At 34.6% G+C, this 13,462-nt stretch overlaps 1 protein-coding gene across 1 annotated transcript in view; it reads left to right on the forward strand.

Annotated features, from left to right (window-relative positions):
- Nucleotides 1-11,994, forward strand: part of Ano3 (anoctamin 3) — a 399,369-nt gene extending 387,375 nt beyond the window's left edge. The window contains exons 25-27 of the mRNA XM_076846993.2: nt 1,748-1,828; nt 2,240-2,345; nt 9,178-11,994. Of these exons, the coding sequence (XP_076703108.2) occupies nt 1,748-1,828; nt 2,240-2,345; nt 9,178-9,360 (370 nt within the window). The 3' untranslated portion in view covers nt 9,361-11,994. The remainder of the gene's footprint in view (nt 1-1,747; nt 1,829-2,239; nt 2,346-9,177) is intronic.
- The last annotated feature ends 1,468 nt before the right edge of the window (nt 11,995-13,462 follow it).

Below are 13,462 nucleotides of genomic sequence, written 5' to 3' on the forward strand. Positions count from 1 at the left end.
CTGCCTGCCTGCCAGTGGATCCTCATGTCTTTCCTTCCATTTTAAACAACAACCAAAAAAAAAAAAAATCCAAAGAATTTTCCATATTCATTTCTCCAATCCCCCTCCTCTTCTTCCCCATTATGCTCTCTCTGGTAAGGCTAATACTCCATAGAAAGGTCATGAATTTCACATTTTGAAATCCACTTGTCATTTCCCAGTTCTCACAGTGGTTGATGTATTAGCTTTGACAATCGATCATTCAGTTGCTGTGTCATATTCATTTGACTTTCAGAATGCCACAGACTTCCTTCCTTCACTTTATTTTAGCCACACTGATCTCTACAGTCCCTACTACATGCTTGGTTCCTGTGTCGTCTGCTTGCAGCCCACCATTCACAGCTCCCCATGGCTGCCTCCTTCAACTCCTCAAAGTTACTCGTATCTTTTCTCTTAACAATGTCTACTCTGGAAATGCAGTTGAGCATTCTAAGCCTCTAATCCTAATTCCCCTTAGTTTACTCCATTGTACCGTAAGGCGGTGTGGGTTCATATAACTTTCTTCAAGGGTATCTAATTTCTCCAGCATCACTTTTCTTTTTTTTTTCTGGAGATGGGGATTGAACTCAGGGGCACTTGGCCCCTAAGCCACTTTAGCCCTATTTTGTATTTTGTTTAGAGACAAGGTCTCACTGAGCTGCTAAGCATCTCGCCATTTCCAAGGCTGGCTTTGAACTTGCTATTCTCCTGCCTCAGTCTCCTGAGTGGCTGGGATTACAGTAAGATATTAAGTGTGTGATTTTTTTCTTCTTCAGCATTGAATTTGACCATTTGTGCTTCTTCTATTGAGAAATGCCTAAATAACTCTTTTGCCCATTTATTGATTGGGTTATTTGTTTTTTTAGGCATTGAGACTTTTGTGTTGTTTATATATTCTGGATATCAATCTGGCAGAGGAACAGGTGGCAAAGATTCTCTTCCATTCCATAGGCTCTTACTTCACGGTCTTAATTATTTCCTTTGATGTGCAGAAGCTTTTTAATTTGGTGTCATCCCATGTATTGAATCTTGGTTTTATATCTTGGACTTGATGAGGAAGTCAGTGCTTACACCTCTATAGTGGAGTGTTGACCCTATTTTTTCTTCTAGCAGTTGCAAATTCTTTGGTCTAATTCCTAAGTCTTTGATCTACTTTGAGTTTTTTTGCAGGATGGGAGGTAGGGAAATATATGTTCTTATACATATAGATATCCAGTTTTCGTGATCCAATTTGTTATATTAAAAAGGCTATCTTTTCTCCAACATATATTTTTGGTACCTCATCCCCCCCCCAAAAAAAACATGCTGTTTTTGTAACTATAGCTCTGTAGTATAATTTTATATCAGTTGTAGTGATGCCTTTGCCTCACTGTTCTTTCTCAGAATTGCTTTGGGTATTCTGGGTCTTTTACTCTTCCAAATGAACTTAGTACTATAAAACACAGATTTATAGAGATTTAAAGCCAAGGATGTAACTAGTGTCTAATAAACCATGTAATAAATTCAAACCAGATTAAAGTGCAAGAGGAGAATTACTGGGAGGAATAGACAGGAGTTTGTCTATTAAGATATAATTAGAGATACAATGAGAGAGGATATAGTAACAGCTGAGATGCTAGGTGTATGTAGTTAGAAATGATGCATTTATAAAATCCTATTATTTTAATGTAGAAATTATACTGGAAAGTTATGAAACTCTCAGTCAAATAATAATTTTCTTTTTTCCTAGTTGCTTAAAAGGATATGTCAACAATAGCCTATCCTTCTTTGACTTGAGTGAGCTTGGTATAGGAAAATCTGGTTACTGCAGGTACTTATTTATAACTTATTGTTAATTTTTCTGCTTGCCTTCACCATTCTCTCTCCTGCCCCTGAATGTCAATGAGTTCATTTAAACTATCATTTTGGAGTTTGGGGCAAATTAGGGAAATCTGAGACCTCCACACTTTGACCCTTGGATCTCTATTTTTCATATTCTTTTGTTGGTGGTGGGTTTTGTTTATTTATTGACAGTACTGGGAATTGAACCTAGAAATATTCCACCTCTGAGCTACATTTTCAGTCCTTTGTAAATTTTAGTTTGAACAGGGTCTCACTAAATTGCCCCGACTGGCCTCAAACTTGTGATCATTCTGTCTTTGCTTTCCTACTAACTGGGATTACAGGTGTGCACCACAGAGCCTGGGATCTATTTTTCAAATTCTTTCTTTTTGTGTTTCAGGTACCGAGACTACCGAGGCCCCCCTTGGAGCTCCAAACCCTATGAATTCACCTTACAATACTGGCACATCCTTGCTGCTCGATTGGCCTTCATTATCGTGTTTGAGGTTAGTCACAAACTGAGAAGAAAATTACTATGGGTAAACGCTTCTGCAACTGACATATCAGTTGCCTCTTTGAAGTCAATTACTTACTTGTAAACAAACAAACAAACAAAGGACTTACATAGGTTCTGGCAAAAGGCTCCAATTCAGATTAAATGAAACTATTATAAAAAGTGCAGGAGCTAAAGAATGTAACAAGGTAAGTTAGTAGGTACTTACACTAGACAATCAGGGTGGAAGAAACTAATGAAGAGTTAATGTAAAAACTCTTGAGCTTCCTAGTGCCTAGTTTAAAAAGGAAAGGAAGGTTTTCATAATCTGATAAGAGAATTCCCCAGGTTAGAAAAACTGAACAATCAACTCTAAGTACAGTTGTTCACATATGCTTTTGTTTAGGAGACATTGGATGATTCAATAAAGTTTGCCTGAGAACGCTTTTATTACAAGATGGGTTGTATTTAATGAACCAAAGTCACGTGACAATATTAAATTATAATTCTATAAAGAAATTTTGAGGAAGTTACAGTATTGTTGCCTTGTTTAAACAAAACAATAGAGTGGAGAATTAATACTGTAATATATTAACTATCTTTGAGGCACCACTAAATCAATGTAAAGATGCTAAATATATCTATTTCCTATGGCCAAAATTGTGAAGCCAAAGATAGAGGCATACCTAAGACTTGGGAAACGTATTTTTTTTTTTTTTGTAGTTGTAGATGAATAGCATGTCTTTATTTTATTTGTTTATTTTTATGTGGTTCTAAGGATCGAACTCAGTGCCTCCCTCATATGTGCAAGGCAAGAGCTCTGCCACTGAGCTACAGCCCCAGCCCAGAAAAAGTATTTTTAAAAGCAACTGTACCTCTCAATTGATTTTCAAAAAGCATTTAATATTTGGTATTAAAATATTTTTCATCTGGAAAATGAAATACTTACTTGTAAAAGTTTCATCCAAGACTGAAATTCTATTTCCTAATAACTTGTTGACCCTATAAAAATGTTTCCTTATGAAGTGAGAATTTCATAATACAAGTTGCATAGTTGTTTAATGCATATTTCCAATCAAGTGATTCAATGAAGGTTTTTTATTGTATATGGTTTTTATAGATAAACATTTTTTCCCATTCTCTTTTAGAACTCTAGTGAACAAACACATACAACATATCATGATGCATACATGTGATTCTCTCTTTATTTTTTTTCTTCTTTTCTTATTACTAATTCCATCACCCACCTCCCAATAACACCCACTCTTCTTCTTCAGTGTAAGCTCTTTCACTTGTTTATTTGAATAAATAATTATTTATAAAATATATGTAGCATTATTTTGAGAGTTCTTTCTCAAAATCATTTCAGTGGTATAATGCAAGAAAACTCATTTTTTCTCTTAACATATTTTATTCTTTATATCTAGAAATAAATCTATTCATGAAACCTACCCATGTTTAGATCACTTCTTCTAAATATGAGAAATGTGTTATTTAAATATAATGAAATATCATTGTGAGTACTTAGACCTACAACCATTCTCTCTACCTCAAATAAATCTCTTATTAATAATTGTGGATTTTGTTATCATTTAATACATCAATGGATTTCCCAAGAACACATAACCAGATTTTAACACATAACCACCAAAAAATTGTTAGTTTGTCTGTATCCTCAGTTTTATGTGATGTAATACTAAGAGATTGCTCTCCAAATGAACTGTATCTATTTATTCTCAGGGGGCAAGGTTTTCCTTTCCCTTACAGTTTCACCTGACTTTGATATTATCCTGCTTTTTAATATTTTGTAGTTGTATGAAAGATAACATTTTGACTTTTTTCTTCTGTTATTGCTGTTTTAATGGTCACCAATGATACTGACGTTTGGTTTTAGTACTGGAAACCATTTTGGTTCTCTTTATTTGTAAATCAATATACTCATAGTCCAGTTTGGTTGAGCTTTCTATTCATAAGCAAATTTTAAGATTTCCTTTTATATACTACATATTATTGCTTTGCAATCCCTAAACATAGCAAGTATGTATTCCTTTCCATAACCTATTAGTTTTATTTAGAAACAAATAACATTTTTGATGTAGTTAATCTCATGATTGCTTTTCTTTTTGGTTTGTTTCATTCTATATGGATTATTTAGGAAAATTTCATGATCTAATGTTCAAAAAAGATATTCTGCTATAGTTTCACTATTAACTTTATAGTCTTATTTTTCACATGTCTCTAGGATATTTGTCCTTAAGATACAGCCTGAGGGAAAAGATGATTTTCTTTTTCTTACTATGAAAAGATAATCTGTAATGGTATTTACAAAATAATCTATAATATATCCATGACTTGTGTAATTCCATTTTGCAATATTCCAGGTTTTTGTATGTATATAAGTGTATCCCTGGCCTCAGAAATCTGATATATTACTCCGTTTTTCTATTCTAATTCTACATCACACTAAATGCTATGATTTTATAATATATCTTAGTATCTGACAAAAACAAGCTGTATTCCATGCTTATTTTTATATTTTTATTCTCTTATTTTTTTCTTTTTTTTGAGGGTAAGTTGTAGAGTTAGATATACTTATATTATGTTTTTAGTTGACATAAAATTTATGCATGTATATGAGGTGTACCATGTCATGCACAGACAAGGTTAAACATATCTATTAAAATATTTACCTTTATGTTGAAATCATTTCTTCTAGCTTTTGTGAAATATGCAGTACATTATAGTATTAGTTGGCTTTGCGTAACTGTGACCAAAATACCTGACAAGAACAATCTAGAGGATTGTTTGGGCTCATGGTTTCAGAGATCTTAGTCCATGGTCAGTCAACTTCATTGCTCTGGACCTAAGGTGGGATAGAACATTATGGTGGAAGGGTATAGTAAAGGAAAGCTGTTCAGCTCATGGCAACCAGGAAACACAGACAAAGAGAGAGGATCCAGGGACAAGATATAATCCCCAAAGGAAAATCTCTAATGACCTACTTCCTCCAACCATGCACCACCTGCTTATAGTTACCACCCAGAAATTCATTCAAATTCTTACTCTACCAAATGTATTAATTCACTTATGAGTTAACAGATCTCATAATTTAATTATTTCACCTCTGAACATTCTTGCATTGCCTAACATGAGCTTTTGATGGGACATCTAATATTCAAACCATAGCATTCTACCCTGGCCACCAAATGTTCATATTCATCTCACAAGGCAAAACACTGCTATCTATCCCCAGTAGTCCTAATGCTCTTAACAGTTTTGGCAATGCTCAAAAGTCCAACTCAAAAGTTTCCTGAGACTCAAAGAAAAATCTTGGCTCAGAGGCCCTGCAAAAATCAAAAGCAAGTTATATATATATATATATATATATATATATATATATATATATATATATATATATATATATCTCCCCAATATACACTGGGACAGAGCAAAGATTTCCATTCCCCTGCAAAGAAGAAGTAGTAGTAGAAGTAGTAGTAGTAGCAGCAGTAGTAGTAGTAGTAGAATAGAAAGAAGGATGGGACCAAAACCATACTGAAAGTCACCTGGGTCTCATGGTAAGACAGAAACTTCACAGGACTTGTGCAGTTAGTTCCCACAGCTTTGCTGAATGCTGTCTATGTGGTCTCTCTGTTACACTGGCTCTGTCCACAGATAGGAGCTTTCCTCAGGTAAATGTTTCATATCATTGGCATCTCTTAATCCCTGGCATCTCCATTCCAGCATACCTTCCTTCTTGAAGCGTCATACATAGCCCTGTCAGGGACTGCTCACAGGGATCTCAAACCATGTGTTTTTCCTTGCCTACCAGGTCTTCCTCTGAAATATTATTGGAAGCATCCATAACCCATAACTCTTCCGGGATCCTGTTTATATCTACAGAACCAGCACTATGTAGATGATGTCCAGGTCTGCAACTAGCTCAAATAGACCCTGACCCTCTTAGAACATGGATGCAGTGGTTTGCTGAGGGGCTTTGTGAGCAGGGTCCCCCATGATCTCTTAAATGAGTTTTTATTTTTACACCCCGAACTTACCATGGTATGACCTTATTGATTTCTGAGATGCTCTCAAGGCATCTTTTCTGTTGTCTCTGTGCAAAGCACTTGGTTTCTCTGTAACAGAGGTAATTTCTTCAGCAACCATAATTTCCTTGTTCTCTTTTTTATATGTACTTCTCTAGCCAAACTATAAGTTTTCTAAATCTTTTCTCTCTGCTTTTTGCTCCTGAACTTCATAGTAAAACTGGTTAAAAGTGGTCAGCAATACCTATGCCATGGCCTGGATGCTTTGCTGCCTTGCAAATTGCACCACCAGATTAATTAGAGCATCATCTCTAAATTCAGTCTCTCAAAAAGTCTCAGGACGTGGTCAAAATGTTGACAAGTTCTTTGCAAAATGTAATATGAATAGCCCCTAGTTCAATGTCCAAGAGTCCTTGTTCTGCTCTGAAACCATAAGAGTCACAATCTTTACTCTCCCCATTCCTATTGGTTTCGGGTCTTCTGAAATTCATCCCTGCCATCACCACCAGAAGTGTCCATTATGGTCTGCTTACAACATTCAAAGGCTTCTCCAGCTTGTACCGCCAAACTTTTCCAAACTCTTCTTTCAAACCAGTTCCGTAGGATTCTAAACACGTGGTCAGGCATGTCACAACAGTGATCTTACTCCTTGTGTCAGTTTCTGTACAATAGCACCCCAGAACTAGAACTATCTGATTATGACTTTATACCTATTGATCAACTTGTCCCCATCCTACCCTCCCCTCTGTTAACCACTAGTCTAGTCTCAACTTCTATGAAAACTTTTTTTTAGATTTCATGTTTATTGATCTTATTTTTCAAAATTCCCATAGCTATTTGGAGTTTTTAATCATTCATATAAAATTTAGAATTTGCTTTTCAGGTTTCTTCAAATATTGTGAAAGACTTTGCTTAGAATTACACTTCTAAGTAGTTTTTTACTTACAAAAACCTGTGCTGTTTCATTGATAAACAGAATTTGTTCTATTTTATCTTTTAATTGAGATCTAAAACAGCTGTTGCTTCTTTCTTTTTAAGTTTATTACTATAAACTTTGTAGATATTTCATTGCTATTATAAGTTATAGCCTTCATCGTATGATTTGCTTGTTTTTTGATGGTGTACTGGAATGTTAATTATTTTTCTAAGAGGAACACAGGTCCTTGTGTAGGTATCTCACATCTGTTGGGTTGTCATTATAAATGTCGTATTATCTTCAAACAATGAAGTATTGTCTTTTCGGTTGCAAAGTTTATACCTCATCTTTGCTTGTCTTAACGTACTTGAAATGAATGTATGTTACCTAACAGTAGTAACAATCAACCATGTCTTATTCTCAACTAAAATAAATGCTCCTATTTTTAACTATGATTTCTGTAGGTTTGTTTAAGATAAACTCTTTATTAGTTGGAGAATTTTTTCTATTAATAGTTATCTAAGAATGTCTTGATAAGTGGGTATTAAACTTTAGGAAATGTTTTTTAGAAATGCAGTTTAATGTTGAACCATCCTTGCATATCAATCTATAGGAATCAGTTTATAGGACATTTAGTATCACCAAACAGGGCATAGAGAATATCCTTCTTTACTAATTTAAATCATGATGACTTAAAAATTTATTTCTATATTCCTGAGGCTCAAACATAAATATTTTGAAGATAGTACATATATAAATCATCAGGAAAGAAATTTCTGAGCATCTGATTGGAAATACGACCTGCTTTACCGTGCTCTACTTTGCAATGCAGTTTCTGAGGACACTAGCCCAGATAGAAGTGCCTTGGAGACTATTGTCTACTAAAAGTTCTTTATGTAAATGTGTTCTTTTTCACAGATCAAGTGTCAGATTATTTTTCCTTTTTGAGAAATTGAAAGATCTACTCTTCTTTATAGAAATCCAAAAAGGATGCATTTATAATAGTAGGAGGTAATATTCAAGCAGTGCTTATACTATGCTGAGTACTCCTTTAAGCCTCTTAGACACACACACACACATGCACACACACATTTAATCCTCCTACCCACATCTCTTTAAGAAGCACTATTTGTATCACCCTTTCTGGGATAAGACATGGAATGTGGGTGATGTTTTTGAAGGTTACATAGCTAAACAGTGTTGTAAGATTCAGACTTAAGCAGAATGATTCAACATCTGTACATTTACTAACAACCATTCTTCCCTTTGAGTTTTATTCTCACTTTCTTCAAACACAATATTTTTGTCAGTTTATTTTAAAAACAGAAGTAATTATGTATTGTATCATAGAAGAATAATATGTTGAGTAAAACATGTTATAGCAGTTATTACAGTGATATATTAAATCTACTACAGTACAAACTCCAGAAATGCATGTGTTGGAGTTGGACTCAAATCTTATTATCAAAGGCAGCATGTATTCTTGTTTGTTTGGACTCTGTGTATTATGATATATTGAACATGAACTTTTCCAGGATATGCTTTTTTCTCTTTTGTATATAATAATTCATCTTAATAAAAGTATTGAATAATATGTAAGTATTTTATACACATGAATTTGATTCATTCTATGTTTACAAAGTGATATAAAATATGAAATCAAGAAGACGAAAAGATGGGTTTCCTCCTGATACTAATGTGATAGCAGGTAACAGTATAGCATTCCTAATACAATTTTTTAAAATATTAATATTCAAGATACTGTCTACTACATTCTGATACATGATTTTAAGACAAATGCAGAATTGTTTGTGATTTTCTGTCCTGTTTAAAAATTGTACTTCAAAATGTTTGAAAATTGTACTTTCTACTCTAATTTGTAGCACCTCGTTTTTGGAATTAAGTCATTCATCGCATACCTGATTCCAGATGTACCAAAGGGCCTACATGAAAGAATACGACGGGAGAAGTACTTAGTCCAGGAAATGATGTATGAGGCTGAACTAGAACATTTACAACAACAACGGAGACAGAGTGGTCAGCCTGTTCACCATGAGTGGCCTTAGTTGATACCATTAATACAAGAGGGGAGGTACCATTAGGTGCAAAAGAATGATGTTAATTGTAAATCTAGGTGACATCTCAGAGGAAGGTATATTTGACAAAACGTACTTGGAAATGTATCACAGCAATCTCTGGGATTTGGAATGTAGAAGTTTCTAGGGAAGGAGATAAATAACGCGTGACCTTAAAAAGAGGTTAGGCTGATGATGTAGGAAGCCAAAATTTAATTGTCAGAACCAGTCTCAGGGAGTTGTGTGGTTGGAGACCTTCCCTTTCCATTGGCTGCAGTGCAGTAGGAGGGGTGGTAGTGACATTCTAAAGACATATGTTTGTGTAAATATTCAAAAGCCAGGCATGACTTAAAAGTATTATGTGGTCTTCACTCACACGATGATCTGAGTTTGGAACCTTCAGTTGAATTGAGATACTTACAAGAAATAACTTAAATCAATTATTGCCTTTACTGCCAGAAATCCATGTTCCTCTGGCTTACATGTTAGTAGGAATTTCCCTGACTCTTGATGAATTTGTGGATCTGTTTGAGAAGGAATTTATGCTGCTTTGCATTGACTATGCAGTTGAAGAGTTGCACATCACTTTTGGTAGCCAAACCAAAAATCTAAGATTCCAAAAAATAATGTCATTCTTTGAAATAATAGTCTATTGCATTGGCTACATTCAAGTCTATTTTATTACTGGCAGAGCCAGTTGCACTGCACATTTTTTATACTAAATGCCAATAATCACATAGTTAGAAAAAATAAATGGTTATTCTTATATCATTTAAAACACAACTGATCCCTACTTTACTGTGGAAGGCTAGTTTATAGTATATTTAATGTTTCCCTCTCTGAATTATTGCAAATCATAGAGAATACTATCTTGACATGCTGTAAATATGTTGATTTTCCTTGTACCTTTGCACCTTGACAGTATGTAATGCAAGTTTCAATTTATGCTGCAGCTCTGAGACCAGTTACACAATTTGCTATTGTAATGTTTATTCAGGAATTCTGAAGCCAGATGCTCTACAACACTTGTGATTTTTTTACAATGTGCACTCATGAGCTAATGAAAATAATGCATGTGTATAAATCTATATTATTTGTAAAAATACTTTTTGAGTTCTTTTTCATCAGTGAAGGGAGATTTTTGTTATTTCTTTGATAGATTGGTTTGGTTTATTTTTGAAAACTCTGTAGAAACACAGTCAAATTTATTGTGAATGAGATAATTGTTCCTTTGTTGTGGAATTCTTATTTTCAGTGACAACACTATCTGTCCACAGTCTGATAGAGCAAAAATGATGAGGCATTCAACTAAAGAAAATCCAGAGTAGGCATTAACTATGAGGATAGGGTAGGAAGAAAGACAAGGGCTAAGGTCAGGCAGTGTATGATAAGAGCCAAGGTATTTTCCTTGCAAAATAGGAAATCCAAATTTTCTTCTCCAAGGAATGAGTCCTTGAAACACACACACACACACACACAATTACTATTGTTTGTCCAATTAATTCTTGTCCAATTAAATAGTACATTTATTATCAAGATGTAAAACACCAGTTTAGACACAGTAGAAAAGAAGAGCACTTTGTGATTGTGATATGTTGGTATTCCTCTAGTAAAGAAATTATAGAGGTTCACTTCTAGAAAAACATTTTTCTAATTCTAACACTGAGAAAAAATTCTGCATTTACCATTTACTTCTTTCCCTCTGGGGAAAAAGTTATTAAATTATAGTTGTTTCATGGTTCTTGTCCAGAACATTTTCTTCCCTACTTGCCCTCTAATTTTGAACCAGGCAAAAGCCTCACAAATACTGGCCACGCAATACTCTTTCATTCAAATTATAACTAAATTCTCTAGCTACACAATGGAGTTTTAAACTCCATTTTTGTAGCACCAGTGTTTCCTTTTCTTTGCTAATTATACACACATGACTGATTATAAATACTCTCTGTTTACCTGACATTGACATCTTTTCCAAATTAAAAGCACAAGACAATACTTTAATAAAATTGTAACACATTAATTTAGAAAAGTTTTTCCCTGATAATCTTGAAACAGATGTGCAAAATAGAGGGAAAAATTATCTGAAATCTTTTATCATGAATTAGTACAGTAGACTCTAGCTATGCCTTTGTCGTCATCGACAGTACAATACTGACAGCCCCTCACAGTATATTAGTTTTAGATTATTCTGTTTAGGCTGAAAAAATATTTTATATCTTCATTTTCATATGAATACAAATTATTTCTCAAAGATTTATAGCGCACACTTTTCTCAGGAATACTGTATTACATGAATGCTGCTTATATATTTTCATATTCTAACTTCTTGTCTTTTTATGCTAAAAAATAATGACTCTGTGCATGCAGTCTGCCTTGATGAGTTGTTCAGAGCTGAAGAGATTCTCAAAGGAAAATCACTCTAGATTATAGCTGAAATAGTTCACAAATGTCTGAGTTTGTGCACGTACTTTTAAGTAAAATGCTGAGTGACTGCATGATGAGATGCACCTTTTAAATGCTGCACATACTTCTAAATTGACTCTTAGCACAATCTATTGTACAATTGAATGAATGCAGAAATTTTGACTCAATAAATTATCATTTGATTTGGTATTTTTTCTATAATTCATGTGTTAAATTTAATTCTGTTGAGTTTTTAAATGTTAAATTGGGATTTGTTGTATGGGGAGGGAGAATTGCTCATTCATTAATTATACAAAACAACAGTTGCTTATTCTTATCCCATTCTTAAAAAGTTCTCATTATCTTCTGATAAGATTATTGCCATCTTCAAGACATTTGCACATTAAAATGCAGATGGAATATCACATTGATGCAAATAATGTTTTGTGTTCAACACAGATGGGAAAGTCAGCTTGAGTAGGTCTTGTGAGGTAATAACAACTATGTTTTACTTAGCTTTTCCTCACTATGACCAAAATACCTCATAAGAGCAACTTAAAGGAAGAAACGTTTATTTTCCTTCATGATTTCAGAGGTTCAGTCCATGACTGACCAATCCCATAGCTCTGGACCAAACTAGAGGCAGAACATTGTGGCAAAAGAAAATTACAGAGGCAAATAGGTCAGAAGATTGCTACCAGGAAGAAGAGAGAGCCACTCTCATAACCTAATCATTTCACCTCTGAACTTTCTCACATGAGCTTTTGGGGAACACAGCATATCTAAATCATAAGACTCCTCCCCTGGAAACTCATGCCCATCTCATACTGAAAAATATACTTAGTCCATTTTTGAAAGTCTCCATAGTATTAACAGTTCCAGGAATATGGAAAACTCCAAGTTCAAAATCTCCTCAGAGACTCAAGGCAAACTCTGTAAAAATCAAGTGCTATTTTTTCAATATTTAAAAATTTCCACCCTACAAAGGAGAGATAGTGGCACAGGAAGAAGAGATGAGACTGAAATCTAGCTGAGCAAACAAGTCCTACAGTTCCATGTCCAGTATCTGGGTCACATGGCATCAAGATGATCTCAGTTTTGCCTCTACATAGCTGATTCCTATGGCTTTCTTCAGCAGATGTTATATGATCCTGCCATCTTTTAATGTCAGTTAGCTTCCTTCTCATATCTTCATGCATCAGACTTTCAAGGGCAGCCCACAGGGACTCCTACCCTATTAAACTTTCCCTGGCCCCCTCAGGCTTTCCTTTGAAATCTCAGTGGTAGCCTCCATGACCCCCTAAATCTAACATCCTGCATTCTTGTAGCACCAAAACCATATAGTTCACAAGCAGTAGTCAATCACCTGGGACCATGGCTTCAGCAACTACTGAGTGAGAAATTGTGAAACAGCTTCCTAAGCCCCCTGTCTATCAGGGTACCCCTCTGGTCTCATCTTGTTCCTGAGATGGGTGTGGTCATGCCAATTCCTGAGATGCTGTCAATCTGTACTCCTATTGTCTCTTGGTAAAGTACTTTGCATCTCTTTAATGGCTATAACATCTTTAGCAACCATATCTTTCTTGGCCCCATATTTACTACCACTTTTCTGGACAAAATGAGTTTTTCAAATCTTTACACTGTGCTTTCTACTTCTGATTATCACAATGAACTTGGATCCAAGGTACTA

The sequence above is a fragment of the Callospermophilus lateralis genome, chromosome 2, assembly GCF_048772815.1.
Source record: "Callospermophilus lateralis isolate mCalLat2 chromosome 2, mCalLat2.hap1, whole genome shotgun sequence".
Taxonomy (NCBI): Eukaryota; Metazoa; Chordata; class Mammalia; order Rodentia; family Sciuridae; genus Callospermophilus; species Callospermophilus lateralis.